This window comes from Poecilia mexicana, unplaced genomic scaffold, assembly GCF_051168715.1.
Source record: "Poecilia mexicana isolate PSO_F unplaced genomic scaffold, ASM5116871v1 scaffold_21, whole genome shotgun sequence".
NCBI classification, from domain to species: domain Eukaryota; kingdom Metazoa; phylum Chordata; class Actinopteri; order Cyprinodontiformes; family Poeciliidae; genus Poecilia; species Poecilia mexicana.
The window spans coordinates 23,241,512-23,259,571 of NW_028263390.1; the positions used below are offsets into that span (position 1 = coordinate 23,241,512).

The window sequence follows — 18,060 nt, forward strand, 5'->3', positions numbered from 1 at the left end:
GGATGAGGTTCTTAATATAGTCTGGCGCCTGTCCATGAAGAGCTCTAAAAGTCAGTACCAGGATTTTGTAGTGCATCCTGTAAGATACAGGCAGCCAGTGCAAGCTTTTGAGGATGGGTGTAATATGTTCCCTCCTGTGAGTGCAAGTGAGCAGGCGTGCAGCTGAGTTTTGCACTACCTGCAGACGAGCAAACTCCCTTTTATTAAGACATGTGAACAGACTGTTACAATAATCCAATCTCGATGAGACAAAAGCATGAACAATCATCTCAAGCTCACCATAAGTCACCATCTTACGAAGTTTAGAAATGTTCCGAATTTGGAAAAAGCAGTTCCTATCAAGCTGATTTATGTGCCGCTCCATAGACATCGCTCCGTCCATGAAAACACCCAGGTTGCTTCTAACTGTGCAGCTCAAGTTTCCGAGGTGCTGCTTAATTCCAGGCACAGCACTGTCAGGAGCAACAATCAAGGTCTCGGTCTTGCTGGAGTTCAGTAATAGGCTGTTTTCAGTGAGCCATTTTGTCACTTCGGCCAAGCAACTAGTTAGAGTGCAAAGTTTATGTGGCTCACTTGGCTTGAAAGAGCAGTACAGTTGCAGATCATCGGCGTACAGATGATAGGACACATCACTGAACTTCTGGATGACCCTGCTCAGAGGAAGTAGGTACAGCAGGAACAGAACAGATCCCAAGACCGATCCCTGCGGCACACCCCACAAAAGCTCTGCAGAATCAGACACTGCATTTCCCACTGACACACTAAAAGTTCTGCCAACTAGGTAAGAGGTGAACCATTTCAAAACGCAACCCGACATTCCAACCAAGTGTTGGAGCCTGTTTATCAGGATGCCATGGTCTACTGTATCAAACGCCGATGACAGATCCAACAAAACCAGCACAGAACATTTACCGGTGTCAGCTGCCATCATAATATCACTAAACACATTCAACAGGGCTGTTTCAGTGGAGTGAAACTCACGATACCCAGATTGAAAAGTGTGATAAATATCATTTACCTGCAAAAATGATCTAAGTTGGGTGCAGACCACCTTTTCCAGGACTTTGGCCAAGAAAGGGGTCTTGGATATTGGCCGGAAATTCTTGAGTTCGAAAGAGTCCAGTCCCGTTTTCTTTAACTGTGGCTCCACAATGGCATGTTTGAAAAGACAAGGAAACACACCACTAAGCAAAGACATGTTAAACATTTTTGCAATATAGGGCCCAATAGAGTCAAAAACCCTCACAAACAGTTTAAAAGGAAGAACATCTAAAGTACCAGAGGACGGTTTCATTTTTTTCATGATGTCTTTCATGAGATGTCTTCCACAGTGACAGGCTCAAATGAGGCCCAGCTCTGAGTGGGAGGTTCCAAATGCTGGGAACCATGGCAAGGAGGCAAGCTGTCCTTTATTACTTTGACCTTATCAATGAAGAAATCCAGGAACTCATCACAACTAATTGTAGAGTTATGAGGAATTACAGCAACAGGTGACACAAGAGAGCTGATAGTGTCAAAGAGCACTTTAGGATTTCTTTTATTTGAGGCAATCAGACATTTAAAATAACTTGCCCTGGCCTCCTCAATCCTCTTATTTATGAACAATATTAAATCCTTTAAATGCAGCCTATGGACCTCCAATTTAGTAGACTTCCATAAACGTTCAGGCTGGCGGCATGTTCTCCTCAGAGACATAATTTCATCATTTATCCAAGGACAGAAACTTTCCTGTGGTGCCTTCCTAGCCTTAACTGGCGCTACTTGATCCAAGATATCAGCACATTGGCTATTAAAACAATTCACAAAACAATCAGTTTCAGTGAGATTATTAAGAAGAGAAGGATCAAACTTATCGCAGAAAAGCATGGCTGTCGCCTCTGTGATGATTCTCCTCTTTGCCTTAGTCAATACAGGCCAAGGTTCAGATGGCACCATCAAGTCAAAGAAAACACAGTAATGGTCACTGAGAAGCACATCCTCCACACACACATTGGTAATTTGCAAGCCCAGTGCAAAAACCAGGTCTAACGTGTGACCCTTGTTGTGTGTGGGACCTGACACATACTGTGTGAAGTTAAGCGCCTCTGTCAGTGATATAAGATCTCTTGCTGGGATAGAAGTAACATCATCAATCTGCAAATTAAAATCACCCACAATCAAGACCTTTCCCAATCTAATTATAGAAGATAAAAAGTCAGCGAAATCCTGAAGAAAAGTCCCAGCAGGGCCAGGAGGGCGATATATCAAAATAGTATAAAATGTATCTGAGGAACCAACTTCCATCATGAGGGTTTCAAAAGAGGTGATGTGGCTTGTTTCTGACAGTCTGCATGTGGACCAGTCACGGTGCACAGCAGCCAGTCCTCCTCCACGGCGGCCGGAGCGAGACTTACCTACTGCCAAGCAACCAGCAGGACAAAGCTCATTTAAATGGACAAATTCATTTTCCCTCTGCCACGTCTCTGTGAGGAAAAGGAAGTCCAAGTTTTTCCTAACAATGAGTTCATTAATGGAGAACGATTTATTTGAAATTGAACGAGCATTCAATAATCCAATCCGATTTTGCGATGACAAAGAAGTCAGATCAGGAGTCCAGTCGGCTGGGCACAGCGGGATAGGGCGAAGACATCTCCCACGGTCACGTGACAAACAGCTGTACTGGCATGACCGATACTGCTCTCCTGATGTAAGCACAAAACGTTGAAATGGACCTGGGGCCCAGGCACCTCGTCCATCGCGGGTCCAGCAATGTCCACGCCTAACTCCACAACGGAAGAGTGGCGAGATGCGTAGATGGAGCAGCACCCCCAGCTGTAAGGCCGTGTACGAGCGGCACCTGACGCAGCCACCTGTAGCTCCATGAACCGTACGCCGCACGCCACGCCTGATCCGAACTTGGACACCCGCTCGGCAGCCTCTTCTCCTCCTTTTCAGATTTCCTGGACGTCGCCACAACGCCAGGTACTCACGGGAGGTTGGGGGACACACAAACGGAGGTGGAAAAGTTTGTTTGTAGCTGTCCCAGTCGTGAAAGAGGCTTTCCATTGACTCTTTGATTACGAAAAGAAAGTCATGATTATAAGTCCTTATTGCACTCACGCAAACACTGTCCATCAGAGTTGATATGACAGCAAACACAAGCAGAAAAAATGGCAGGGTTAGATGAAGAAATCCAAAAGCAAATTAGGACGTCCTAAAGAAAACAAATAAATTAACTATATTGAGCACAGCTACATTCAAATAGCAAACGAAGCCAATAAGAAAGTCCTTCTACAAAGACCTAGGATCATTAAAGTAACACATCCCTGCACATATCTGACAACATGGTCCAGTTTGACATGAGCCGTTTTGGCATTTTTCCTGTGGCCTTTGGACGTAGGAAGAAGAACATGAACCAACAGAAGAACGCCTGTTTATTCCAGCCTGGAGGAAAAACGGGAAACATTAGGATAATAAATACATATTTTAAAAAGAACAAAACTAATCAGACCCACCTCTGTGTGTCACCATCATAATCATTCAAATTACTCTGCCACCTGGTTTACAAGATAAAGCATAAAAAAGTCAGAAATAATTACTAAAGACATTATTCAGCTTATAGAAACATTCTGGACAGCATTAGAAGTCGTGCCAACCTGTCTGAAGAAACGTGTTTAAGTCATCATAACAGGCTTCAGTCACCAACATGACACACTAACAAAGAAAAAACATTTTGGCAGTTTTTAGATGTGCCACAGGTACAAAACACCAGAGTCAAATGGCTCAACTGCCTCCTCATTGTGTAGCTATGTTCTCCAGAGTCCTGCTAATCACGTAATTATTGTATTCAGGTGGTGCAGCAGAGGCACATCTAAATGTTGCAGGACAGTGGCCCTCCAGGACTGGAGTTTGACACCTGTGTCATTGATCAAACCAACGGTCAAAAACTTAAAGAAAACGACCCTGCAGCTAAATAATGTTAACTCAAATGGCCTCCAGGTTTTCCTGACAGTTTCAATGTTCGGTTAAGATAATAAACAGTCGTATATACCGTGATATCCAAACAAATAAACGTACGTTAAGCAAACTGTGCATATGAATCCATACTCTTGTGTGAACGGAAAAATAATGCCTCCATAAACAATAGCCAAAAACATGGAACTTACCTTGTTATAAGCTCCAGACAAGACGCCAAACTGCTGCCTCCGCTCCGCAGGCAAACATGTGACAGTAGCGGAACAAGACGGCGGGCCGGGGGCGGGGCTAATGACCGGAGGGCGGGGCTAATGACCGAGCCCAAATAATAAAGCTTGTGATAATTTAACTTTACAACATGGACATGAGCTAACAAGTTTCATCACCACAGAGAGCGACTGTCATTTAGTCCATCTGACATGAAGTTCAACAAACCAGGAGAAGAACAGAAACATCAGGCTACTGGTCACTAATGATGAAACACAAATTCAAAACATGTTAACGTAGTCCATAGAAATGCTCTAGCTAGTTTCCCATTTGTTGCCAAGTGACTGATGATGACGTTGGTGACAAGCTTTACCCAGAATGCACCTGGAGACAATAAGGACGATTCATTTGTGGTTTTGTGTGTCATAAAGTTAAATATAAGAGTGAAAATAAAGCCAGTCATGTGGCACAACATTTTATTCAATATTTATAACTCAGACATTCCCTTTCACCTGGATGGGTGAAGGTGGTAATGATCTCCAGGAGTTTGGCTCACTGCTTTAATTAACCTTAAAACAGAATGTCTAGAAGTCCTACTCAACTTGGAAAATACTCTATCGCTGTAGGAAAAGGCCCTTCACCAACCTATCCATTTTCTAACTCCCTTGTCCCTTAGTGGGGTCAGGAGGTGCTGCTGCCTCTCCAGCTAATGTTTCAGGCAAGAGGTGGGGTCACCTGGACAGGTCGCAGGACAACACAGAGACAGACAGGACACACACAGTCACACCTAGGGAGAATTTGGAGAGTCCAATTAACCTGACAGTCATGTTTTTGGGCTGTGGGAGGAAACCGGGGTACCCAGAGGGAACCTGCCATGAACAGGGAGAACCTGCAAGCTCCAGCCAGGAAGACCCCAGGCTGGGAATTGAACCCAGAACCTTCTTGCTGCAAGACAATAGCTCTACCAACTGCACCACTGTGCAGCCCCTTCACCAACCAGAAGAGAATATTTTTCATCCTTCAATGGAGATTAGAATTAGTCACAGGTTAACACCAGATTTCAGGCCTGATCATTAACTATTGTTACAGGCCCAGCCTTTCCCTAGGGGGCGGTAGAGAGCAGCGTCTAGGGGTTTTTTAAAGGAGAAGAAGAGCGAGTGTGTTAGCTTTGGAAGACTCTAGCTGCGCAGTTGTTCTTCTGTTCGTTGTTCGCCTGGCAAAGAAGGAATAAAGTTCTACAAGCTTTCATCTGCCTCCTCCTTGTGTGCCGCCAGCGGAGCAGAACCTTTAAAAGAGCTCGTTACCTGCAGACGAGCCAAAAATAGACCCATTAGGTAACACTATGATCGCTGAATCTGTTGCTGATTCTTGATTGTATCGTCAGCAGTAACAAAAATCCTTTTGGAAATCGAGCAGCAATGAACAAGTAGACACAAAAAGCCTCTATGGAGTTTGTCATGGTTTGCTTTCTATTTTAATAATCTCCAAATCTATCATATTATGGATATAGTAATTTTTTTAATGAGGGAGTAACACTATAATGTGATGCAAAGCTCCAAGAAGCCAAAGATAAAATCATCAATGTTTTATTTCATTAATATTTCTGCTTCATTCTGCTGCATTTTGTCCCCAACTCATCTTCAGCTGCGCTCTTTATCACTAACTAAAGGTCCAACTTTTTCAGAACAACTTATAGGTAAATCAACTCATTCTCACCCCCCAGTGGACAACTGCGGAACTACATGCACAAACATAATGGCAGTGACAGGAAACGGGACTTGGAGCTCTGTCAAAGCAACTCATGAACACATAAAAACAGGTTAATATGAGAACATTATTCAAATCAACTGATCAGAAATAATCAGGGTTTAATGATACATAAATCTCAGACAATAAGAATTGATTCCACAATATAAAAAGTACAATTATGAAAGAAAAGGACAAAGATTTGTACATCACATTTTATCAACAAAGCAATTCAAAATGTTTGACATGAAAAACAAACAAACAAAAACAATTAACTTTCCACTGCAGTGACAAACCCAATGCTGAAAAAACAATCTAGACAAAATGCTTTAAGGTAAACCTTCCAACCTTTCATTCATCAGCAGAATCATTTAAAAAGCTGCTTCAACAGTTAAACAGGTTTAGTGACCTGAACCTGTAGAGACACATAAAGACAATTACAAAACCAGCCTTCTGTCACCTGCAGAACATTTAAAGGGAGGATTTTCTTGGTGCTTCTTTATTAAATTACTTTTTTCATCAGTATTTATTTTTATCTCCTTGTAGGACAATACAGTGATGTGTTGCTTTACAGTAACATCCATTTATCTTTAGTTGATTTGCTTAGTGCAACAGTGTCTTTGCAGGTTTGCATAAAAAAATCATCTGTAGCTCATCAGGACTCGTTTGTGCAGCACATTTCAGAAAAAGACACTTCAAGTGTTTATGTCATAAACACGTAATGCAGCGATCAATTTTGAAACAGTAATGAACATTAATTTTTGTCAAATGCCATAATCACAATCATCAACATAATAAATGAGCACATTTTGAAAGTTGCAGATAATCTCCTACTTGAAAGCCAAAGTTTAATAGTTAATAATAATTATAATGTTCAGTTGCAACAATCAGCTCAACAAAACAAAACTTATGGATACCGTCATGTTTTTTTTAGTCCTTTCTGAATCCATCATGCTGATGGAGAAAGTCCAGTTTGAATATTGAAGACCTGAATGTCTCAATCAGAACTTCTGAGATCAACATCTTCACATGATTAAAGACGAACTGTTTTCAGCAGAACCATCCACTGAATGGTGAACTGTGGACATGCAGATATCTGAGGTGACCCTGGATGAACGGCGTGGGGCGATGTATCCCTTACCCACACAGCAGAGATCCTGGAAGATCCTCCTGAAGTGGTTCCTGAACTTCACTCCGATGAAGGCGTACAGCAGCGGGTTCAGGCAGCAGTGCAGGTAGGCGACGGTCTGCAGCACAGACATGGCTGTCTGCAGGGAGTCGTGCTCACCACAATCAATGTGTTTGAACAAACGAACAGTCTTATACAACAGGGCCAGGTTGTAAGGCAAGTGGCAGACAATGAAGACCAGCACCACCACCATCACCACTCGGACCGCTTTGTGTCGCTGGAAGTTTCTTACTTTCTGCAGGGTGATGATGACTGCGGTGTAGCAGAAGATCATGATGAGCAGTGGCAGGAAGAAGCCAATGGCCAGTTGGGTCCTGGGAACAGCAACCTTCACTATGCCAGCAGTGGTGCTGTCACCAAATTTCCACTCACAGACGTACTGTGGATCTGTTGTCTCTTCCTCTTCGGTGCCGTTGAACCAGACGATGTCATTATGTGATGGTTCGTACCAATGGTAGAAGTGGAAAGTGGGAACAGACACCAGTAAGGCAAAGATCCAGATCAGGGCACAGATGATGCGACTGTGTGACAGCGAGCGTAACCTGAAGCTCCGGCGAGCCTGGACGATGGCGATGTAGCGGTCGGTGCTGATGCAGGCTAACATTAGCATGCCGCTGTACAGGTTGACGCTGTAGGAACCACGCAGCAGCTTACAGGCCACCTGCCCCATCGGCCAAGAGTACAGCTCGTTGTAGACGATGAAAGGTAGAGCCAGCACGAACAGCAGGTCAGCGATGGCCACATTGAGCAGGTAGACGTCAGTCATGGATTTGGTTCTCTTGTAGAGGGCATAGGTGAGGATGACCAGGCTGTTCCCCACCAAGCCCAGGATGCAGATGATGGAGTGAATGTAAGGACCAACCACAACGTTCACACTGTTAGAACAAGGTTCATATCTACCATCATCACTGTAGTTTTCATTGTTTTCTTCGGCTGGATTGGAGTTATTGGAGAGGTTCATCTTGTTTTTCTGCAATAAAAGTTAAAGAGAAACTTTATTAAAACATGTGACAAAAGCAGCAATTCAGAAAAATGTTTCATTGCTCATGATAAACCAGTAGGGGGCGGTAACGTTGATATTAAAGACAAGTTGAAATATTGTTGAGGAAAACATTGAGGGATTTGTTTTATTTTTTAAAGTTACGCAATTAGAAAAACTTTGGTGATGAATTTATGCAGAAAGCTTTTGTCAGGAAAATTCTATAAAACAATGATAGTGAAACTGTGATAGGAGAATATTTTCAGCTAATTTACAGTATATGTTTCACTCACTCAGTTCCTGGAATAAATGGGTTTTTCAATAACATTATTATTGATTAGATAGTTCGTATGGTTTTCGTTCAAAAGAATCTCTTAAGACTTTGTTTTATGGGGAAGGAGGAATGAAAAAATGAAACTAAAGTTAGTCAGTTAAAAATGACCTTTAAATAAATTCACATCTTTATAAAACTTTTTACGTAGTTTAGGAAAAAACTGATAAAGTATTTATTGCAATATTTTTATACCTTCTATGTCCAACGTCCTAAAGAGATGGTCCAGATTCTGTTAATTGTCTTTTCAGAAGCATCTCCCAGACAACCTGCCTTGTTCACATCAGGAAGGAGGAATGCAGATCATAATATATGCAAATATGAAACATTTATCTGCTGAGAACTTTCCATGCAAATGACAGTAATACATCCTGTGGTGCTTTACACAGGTTATACCAACAGGAAACACCTGGAGGAGGTCTGTGTAAACATGTTTGTCTGACTGCATATGAATCCAGTTTACAGAAACTTTCTGAACCATCAGCATATTTTACACACATGAAGATCGTCTGTATTTCCACAGAAAATCATTTTATGAATCTTTACGTCTCTGCTACTTTCACTCAGCTGATCCAGAACTTTACTTATTAAAACTAAACATGTATTGAACAGAAAGTTATGAAGTTATTTTCTGTCCTGGATTGACGCCAGAACAAGATTAGTGAATAAAACATTTGAAAAAATATCAGAAATTCTGCTTCGTTGACCATTTATTAGTTTTAGAAATGAACTTACATGAGCTAGATATTTATCACTGCAACAACAACATGAACTGAAGCTGCCGGTTCCACAGAGGATCTCTGCATTCATCCACAGTCATGAAAACCAAACAACTTTTCACCTTCCAAAGGAGTAAAAGGAGCAAAATCTTTAAACAGTTGAGATTTTACCAAATTTCAGACTAAAAACTAAAAAGTTCTGCAACGTTTCTGTCAAGCAGTGGAATCAGGATTCTCACCTCCTGCAGCTGATTCAGTTTCCTGCTCAGTTTGCTGAATTAAAGCTCAGACAGAAGCAGCCGATTGTTTCCAGGTCAGAGCTGCTCTCTGTGATCCGGCTGAAACTCGCTGACGGAGAATCTAAGAAACAGCAAAACCTCTGACTGACATCAGGGACGGGTCGAACCCGTGGAGCTAAAACTCCCCAGTTGTTTTCACTTTACTTAATTTAACTTTCCCTGACTCTGTTACCCTCAGTCTCATCTTATCTTTGGACTATTTGCATGTTTGGGGAATGCACTGCATCCCTCCTTCCTGATGTGAACAAGGCAGGCCGTGTGTTAGAGATGCTTATAAACACAGAGAACGTGTTAGAGTGTCTTCATAATGTTTGGCTTCACATCAGATATTCGACTGGTTGGACTTTTTGTCCAAACTCTTTGAAACGTCTGTCCTTCATCCTGAAGTTTTCTAAAACATAACTGGTGTTTGTGCTGATCCAGTTCTAAGAACCTGTTTGGATTTCCAGTGAAAACAGGAAAACACTTTTAAAGCATCAATTCATAAGAATCACCTCAAAACGCAGAAAACAAACAGATCCAGAGGCTCCAGAAAAACATCTGGCTTCATCTTTGGGCTTTAAGTTTGTGAAGAATTACACAAAATATTTCTAATTTTGGCGTTATTGTTTGGGCACGTTTCTTTTCTAAATGACATTTCAAAGTTTAAACCTTTTCTCGTTTCTTTGCATCGTTTTTCCTGCCTTTCGTCAGAGAACGGCTGAACCCTCCAGATGTTTCATGTCTTCAAGATTTCTGTTGTGATCAACTGATCAGAAATAATCAGGATTAAATGATCAATAAAACTGACTGTCATCAACCAAACAAGGAAAACTGACTGCAAATTTCACTTCTCATGAAAATGGGATGGTAAAGAAATATATTTTTATTACATTACAACAACGAGGAAGTTCAAATAACTGAACATGATAAAATGTTAAAACAACAAACAAGCAAGAAATATTACATTACATAGCAGTGGAAAAATAAACATGGAGGAGTTTCTCAAGCTCTTGTTGAGACTTTAATTCTGAAATGTTCTTCAGGTGATAGAAGGCCGACTTTGTAACCGTCTTTATGTGTCTCTGAAGGTTCATTTTGGCCATTATTAACAGTCTACATGGAGTCTGGCAGCATTTTTGTTCTGCTTTTTGACCATTTCTTCTTTCACTTCTTACTGGTGGAGAAATTCCCCACAGAGATGACTTCCTACCACAGACAACCTTCACTTCCATGGGAGAATCCAGTCAAAGTCCTGATCAACTCAGTTACTGAGTTACATGAAGAAAACGAGTTAATTTAATTTGATAAAATACAAATGATGAGTCAACGGAAATAATAATAATAATAATAATAATAATAATAATAATAATAATAATAATCAGATGTAGTTTTACTGTTGGCCATTAGATGGTGATGTTGCACCAACAGAATGACAGGATGAATCACGTCTTCATCCTCAAAGTTTCTCCCATTCGCCTTTTTAACGAATCTAAAGTTTGAGAGAAAAATATCTGAATCTTGACTGAGATTCCAGTCTGAACTTTAACTAGGCCGTTCCAATACATACACATGTTTTGATCCAAAGTGCAGACTATGGAGATAAATGTGAACAGAGCGAATGTTTGGAGCATTACCTCCACCTAGTGGACATGCAGTGGAAGGACAGGAGAGTCAGACAGGTCAGACCTGTTCCTAACGTCCCTCTGAGTGTTTTTGTTTTCTCAAGCAGCGAAGCATCGAGGATGTTGATGATCAGTTGGATCGTGTTGACCCAGAGAGCAGCTCTGACTGAACGACCGGCTCCTCCTGTCTGAGCTTTAATTCAACACACAGCAGGACCTGGATCAGCTTCAGGAGGTGAGAATCCTGGTTTTGCATGAGAGAAATGTTGCAGAAAATTAATTTGATGTTGGATTTATTAGATAAAATCTCGACCATTTCAAAGAGTCTGTTGCTTTTATAGAAAGAGAAAAGATGTTTGGTTTGAATAACTGGAGGAATGTGGAGCTTCTACTGGACCAGCAGCTTTTCTTCATGGTATTGTTGCACAGTACTATGATTAATATGATTTATGTTATATTTAAGACCAATAAATATTAAGGTCTTAATTATAATTATAAGCAGAATCTCTGACATTGTTTCAGATGTTTTACTCGCCCAGCATCTTCCTGTCTGTCTGTTTTTAAACTGTTTGAATCTCTACGGTTAGGGTTAGGGTTAGGGTAAGGATAGGGTTAGGGTTAGGGTTAGGGTTACGGAGGAAAAGTTGTAGAAAAAATCTGGACGATGCTTCAAAAACTTAAAGGACAGAAAATATAAAAACTTTTGTTTTTTTCTAAACTTTATGTTTATCTTATCTTCATTTAACAAACTCATAAACAACATTATTAAACATGAGCTACAGGAGAAAATCTTTTGTCTTTTAAAATTGAACTGAATTGGTCCAAAGTTATGAGAGACGATCATTTTTGATCTTTCTCCATTTTATTCCGGGTGGCAGAGAATTTAAAGGCCTTTTCATCAGTTCAGTTTTTGTGTTTAGATCAAAATAAAGATCAAAATGATGTCTGAGCTCAGATCATGAAGCCTGGAGTTTTTCCACAGAAGTGAGAGTAATTATGTTGCAAGAAGCAGAAGAATGAATAATGGCTCAGAGAGTTTGGCTGCAGTCATCAGGTGTCGTCTGACTCAGCGCCTGTGACTCTTTGTGTATATTATGGTCTGGATTCCTCGGCTCCCGCTGGAACGAGGCTGTATGAGGACACACAGAAACCTGCTTTTAGTTCAGACTCTTTAAAAATATCCATCCTTCATCCTGACGTTTTCTAAAACATCACTGGGTCCAGTTCTAAAATGCTGCGGTTCTGGCCGGTTCTGTTTGGATTTACAGGACAAACATTTTAAACACCAGGTGGAAAGAAAAATCATCTGAAGGATTTCTGATCCAAACGGATTCAATCCTTCAGCTTTATGGTGTTAAAGAATTACAATAATCCAGCCTTACGGAAACAGACGCACTAAACAGTTTTATTGGGTACCAGAAGATTTCTGAACTTCACTAATTATGCAAATGAAAGAGTTTTAGAAAAGTTTAATATTTAACTGACATATCAAACTTTACTCTAAGTTTCTTATGTTGAGTCACATTTAATGACATCAGAGTAAATGACTGACTGGTTTGTCCTGCTGATGTTCAGACCGTAAAGTTAATTAACTCCTTTCAAACAATAAAATTTGATTCAAACTATTTTTAATTTTTGCTTTCATGTCTATTGTAGGCGATTCAAAGTGCTTCACATGATAAAAACAAATAAAAACTTTATATTGCAGTAGCAACATAAACACCTGGATGAGTTTCTCCAGACCTTGTTGGTATTTTAGTCTTTTACTCCTGAAATGTTCTTCAGGTGGTAGAAGGCCGACTTTGTAACTGTCTTTATGCGTTTCTGAAGCTCAGATCAGTTTAAAGCTGTGTGTCGACTCTTGATCTGTAAGAACTGCTTCAGTTTGTTTCTGCAGGAGTTTAGTGCATCTGTTTGTTCTGCATCTGTTTAGTGCGTAGAGCTGTGTGTCATCTGCATAGCTCTGAAAATGAATCGGATTCCTGGTTACGACCTGAACCAGCGCAGCAAACAGATACTGAACAGGAGGAACCCAGAACTGAACCCTGAGGTTCTCCACATGTCACCTGCTCTGATGAGGAGCTTAAAGTCCCTGATCTTTAAACCAGTTAAACACTGAACTGTGACGGTCAACATGCTGTGATGAGGTCCAACAGAACCAGGCTGTGGTTCTTCCAGTCTGTATTTATTTAGAAACCACTGAACACATCAGGCCAAACTCTTTTTGCTTCCTGTCAGTTAAAATTGTCTGTCAAAATTATAACTTAGCATCTACAGTTTTAGATTTTTTGTAACTTTCCTCAAATAAAGTGAACGACCAGCAACCTGCTGTAAATCTGATCTGATCTCCTGGTTGAACTGTTTACAATAATTCACTGATAAACTTTTTGTCAGTTTTAGGTTTTTGTCCAGGTGATTGAAATCATTTTCATTCCTGTTTGATCAGATGTTCAGCTGTTGGATGTTCATTTCTAATATTTCTCAGAGATTTCAGGCACCATGAAAAGAAAAGTATCTTTATTGTTCTGTGTAATTTTGGCTGTTTTATTTTAAAACCTTCCCCAGTTACAGGTTGGTCATGATGGAGAATAAAGATCAGAGGCGGAAACTTGTGAGTGGAATCTCGACTGTTTCCTGATTTGTCTTTTCTCTGTTCCAGTGAAGCATGGAGGACTCAGCCGTCATCCAGGCAGGTTTCAACGCCTCTGACCAGGAAGAACTGCATGAGCCCTGCAGGTTCAGCAGCAGCAACAGCATGAACTGGCTGCTCAGCTCCTACATCTACTCCATCATCTGCATCCTGGGCCTCGTGGGGAACCTTGTAATAATCATCACTCTTACATGTAAGACCAAACACAAGCTGAAGATACAGGAAGTCTTCCAGCTCAACCTGGCCATCACCAACCTGCTGTTCACCGTGGCGCTGGCCTTCCTGATCTACAACGAGCTGTACTCTTGGCCGATGGGCCAGGCGGCCTGCAAGCTGCTGCAGGGATCCTACAGCATCAACCTGTACAGCGGCATGCTGCTGATCGCTGGGATGAGCGTTTTGCACTTCGTCAGCCTCTGCAGTCCTCTGTACAGTCTGACAAACTTCATAGAGATGAAACACAGCTTCATCGTCTGTGTGTCCATCTGGGTGTTTGCCCTGCTGCTCTCTGTCCCCACCTTCTACTTCTACCAGCTGTATGTGCCAACAAGTGAAACCATCCACATGCTGGAGGGTGAAAATCACAGCAACTCCTCAGCGTCGCCGCAGTTCGTCTGTGAGTTTCAGTTTGAAGACCACGACTTGTCCCAGATCGTGAAAGTGGCGGTTCCGAGCGTCCAAATGGCTGTCGGCTTCTTCCTGCCTCTGCTCGTCATCATCGTCTGTTACACCTCCATCATCATCAAACTACTGACCAAAAAGTTCATCCCAACTAACAGAAAATCCGCAAAGAAAACTGGTCAGCCTTTCGACCAAAACAACACAAAATCCAGAAACAATCTAATGGGGGCAGTGAAGACAATGATGGGGATAATGCTGGTGTTTGTGGTCTGCCACCTGCCCCACAACCTGGTCCTGCTGTACGACACCTCCACCATGTTCCAGCTGGTGGCATGTGAAGAGGCTGACCGCTTGCACACCGCCCTGTCCGTCACAGAGTTCATCGCCTACCTGCAGTGCTGCCTGAACCCGGTGCTGTACGGCTTCATAGGCAAAAACTTCAGGCAGAAGTTCAGGAAAACCTTCTGCTCAACCAAAAAATTGGAAAATGGATTCTCTCTCTACCAGTCCTCTACAAAATCGATTAGATTGAGCAGTTTCAAGAAACCTCCTGAAGATGCTCAGGACTCAGATGCAGAACGTCCTCTCTGTACTAAATCAGAGAGTATTGAAGAGTTTTACATGCACTATGACGTGGATCATGATGAAGGCAGACGTCACCTAGCGAGTGAAAACATTTAAACTTTTGTTGTGACTAAATGCCAGTATGGATGTTTTAGTGACGACCATTAAAAAAAAGTATCAAACATCCTAAAAATCGGATGAAAGTTGATGAAATCTCGGCTGTTTGAAGGTTTTGCATGAAGCTGCAGCAGGAGCTGACAACAGAGGAGCAGCATTCAAGACCTGCTGTTCAGGATTTTCAACCTGCAGTTACAGAGAAACTCACGTTTCAAAGTCTCTCAGGTTGTTTCTCTGTTACTATTTACAATATTTTATACTTATTATTCGCATTTTAGCTTTAAATAATGAAACATTTGCCTTAATCTACAAGTTTTACTCAGGGAAAATCAGAGTTGGGTGTTCAGTTCGAAAAGTGATTCATTGCCTGCTGAATGTTTTCAGTCCCTGTTGTGACTGTTGGACAGTTAATGTCTGAATATCTATTGCATCGACTCTTTCACTCTGGAGAACGTCTCTGCAGACCACACACATGCTGGACACAGAGTGTTTGGATCGGCGCCACAGAGACATTTTCTGCCTCAGTGATCAACACAATGACCACTGGAGGAGTCGAATCCTCTACTGGAACATTTGCACCAGTATAATCTACCAGAAACAATGTTTACCTTTTATCTCCTATGAAGTTTAATGTTTATATCCGACGTCTGTCTGTCTGTCTGTCTGTTCACATGGTTTGGTTAATAAAGCTGATTGTGAAGCGACCTGAGGTGAACTGAGACTCAGACGGTGAAGGGAGGAAACAACCTGCAGCTCTTTGAATTATTGACTCTCATTGATGTTTGTCTAATAATCCCTGCTGGGTTTGAGCTTAAAGCCTGGAGGCGTCTGGAAAACTCAGAGCAGATCAATTAATGATGAGGAACATCGTGGAGCAGCAGGAATGAAACGACTTTCACCAAATCCTGAAGACAAAAACAAAAATCAGTTTAATAAAATCCTTCTGGCTTTCAGATTATCGATAAGGCAGAGGAAGAGCTTTGGTTCAGATTTATGTTGGTTGTGTGGAGCAGCTGCGAGGCGTCAGCCTGTTACCTGGTGTGAACAGATTGATGTGGTTTGCTCCCTGCCCTTCATGTTTCAGATGCTTTCTGGCTGACGGGAATTCGTTCTAATGACGAGGAAAACAGTTTATGAGAACAAACATTTCTTTCATTTTGTACTTCAGACATCAATCAGCTGAAGAAAAGTTTTTATCAGACTCAATACACAAACATCTTCAATCTGTGGAACTGAAACCTTTTGTTTCTCAGGATTCTGAGTTTAAGTTAAAGATTCTGATTTTTTCATAATTCTCACATTTGTCAGAAGATTAAAGTCAAAATTCTGATTAAAAAGTCAAAAATTCAGAATTTCAAATAAAAAAAATTAATTGATAAAAAAGTCAATATTCTGAAATTAAACTCAGAATGAAGGATATTCTCTGCAAACCTATTCTATTCTATTAAAATTATAAACATGAGGAAAAAATGCAGAATCGTTTTATTGATCATTTGTAAAGTTGTTGAGGTTTGAAGACAAAATGAATCCAGTTTCTAAAGTTCCCTGAACCAAACAAAGATCCGATTCTTCCAGAGAAACGAGTGAAAACCGCAGAGCAGCGATGCTGACCTGATTTACGATTCTCCGTCACGTTTCGTCCTGGCAGGCCGCCTGCATGCCTGAGAGGCTGCTCACTCAGATACACCCGGTCCGAACACCCGGTACCGACAAACCGGTCCGAACCGTCTGCAGAACACAGCCTCACTTATCTAGAATTAAGGCGTGTTGGAGAACAGGAAGCACTGAAATACTCAGGTAAACATGATCTGAGTGTTTATTTGTGACATAAACTGGAACGTTTCTTAAGACCAATTCTGGGGGTCGACGAAGTTTCAGTGAAAAGTAACGTAAAATTTGGTTTAAAAAGTTTTTAAACCACATTCAAGCTGCAGGACCAAAAATGACTAGTAATGCACATCAAACGTGTTTTTCTAAGCAACATGTTGAGAATTAAAACTAAAACTCAAATGTTGCTTTGTTCAGTCTGACTGATCTAATCTCTGCTACACCTTTACAAAAATGTAAGGTTCTAAATAAAAAAGTTTTCATGAGATTAAAATTCCCCATAAACACTGATTTATTGAAATTAAAGTTATGGGCTGTTTAAATTGTAACTTAAGTTGCTTTATTTTTAAGGCTTGTTAAATGTTGGCATGGCCTGGAGGACTGAGAACAAATAAGTAGATAGAAATAAATATCTGGGAAGTATCATAACTTAAACATAACGCTTAAGACCAGGGTTTATTTTGAAAAATATTCAGATTTTATTTTGTGGTTTTAAACGCTCTACATTGAAGAAAATGAGAAATAAAGCATAACTTTCTGTTTCTCGGCTCCCACACAGAGCTGGTCCAGTCCAGCCCCTCCTCCTGTTTCAAACGCTTCTAATTAACTAAAAGAGTTAAATATGAATGAGATGTTTCCTACCGTTGACTAAAAAGCTTCATGAAAAAAAACTTAAGCAACGTAGCAGTTTTGCTAATGAGGCAGATTATCATGATTCAGCCAAAGTAAGAAATTAACGAACTGCAGGCTGATCTTTATTGTTGATGTGTTTCTTCTTATTGAGCAGTGAAGGTAAATAAAATGTTTACATGTCTTTTGTTTTAAGTATTTACTTAGTGGAGGGTTTATGTTAGTGCTGCAGCTAACAGCTAACAGCTAACAGCTAGCTCCTCTCCGTTCAGCGCTGCTGTTGCTCCTCCTTCACTTTGGACTGAACCATTGTTCTAATAATGGTGGGGGGGACCTAAAAATTAATTCTTATTTTTTTCTGAGATAAATGGCAGATTTAGTTCATTCTTTGTTTCTTTTGCTTTTTCATATTGATATTATTTAAATGCAAATGTTTCTTCAATGATTTTTTTTTTGGGGGGGGGGGTCCGGGCCCCCCGAACCCCCTGGGGTTTACGCCTATGGTGGCAGCAGTGAAGCTGAAAACCTTTCATACCTGGTTTTATTGAAAACAGATTATTAAAGACAAAGAAACAATAAATGAAGCAGATCAATGAGGTTTAAAGTAACATGACAATAAACAG

The 18,060-nt window shown here is 40.9% G+C and overlaps 1 protein-coding gene and 1 pseudogene across 1 annotated transcript; one reads left to right on the forward strand and one right to left on the reverse strand.

The window, feature by feature from the left end:
- Nucleotides 1-5,731: 5,731 nt before the first annotated feature.
- Nucleotides 5,732-8,142, reverse strand: LOC148153158 (C-C chemokine receptor type 6 pseudogene; annotated as a pseudogene).
- Nucleotides 8,143-11,103: 2,961 nt separating this feature from the next.
- On the forward strand, nt 11,104-15,904 carry LOC106904296 (C-C chemokine receptor type 6-like). Its single transcript, XM_014968580.2, has 2 exons — nt 11,104-11,263; nt 13,688-15,904. Exon 2 carries the CDS (start codon nt 13,694-13,696, stop codon nt 14,978-14,980), a length of 1,287 nt encoding a protein of 428 aa, XP_014824066.2. The 5' UTR covers nt 11,104-11,263; nt 13,688-13,693; the 3' UTR covers nt 14,981-15,904.
- Nucleotides 15,905-18,060: the final 2,156 nt, after the last annotated feature.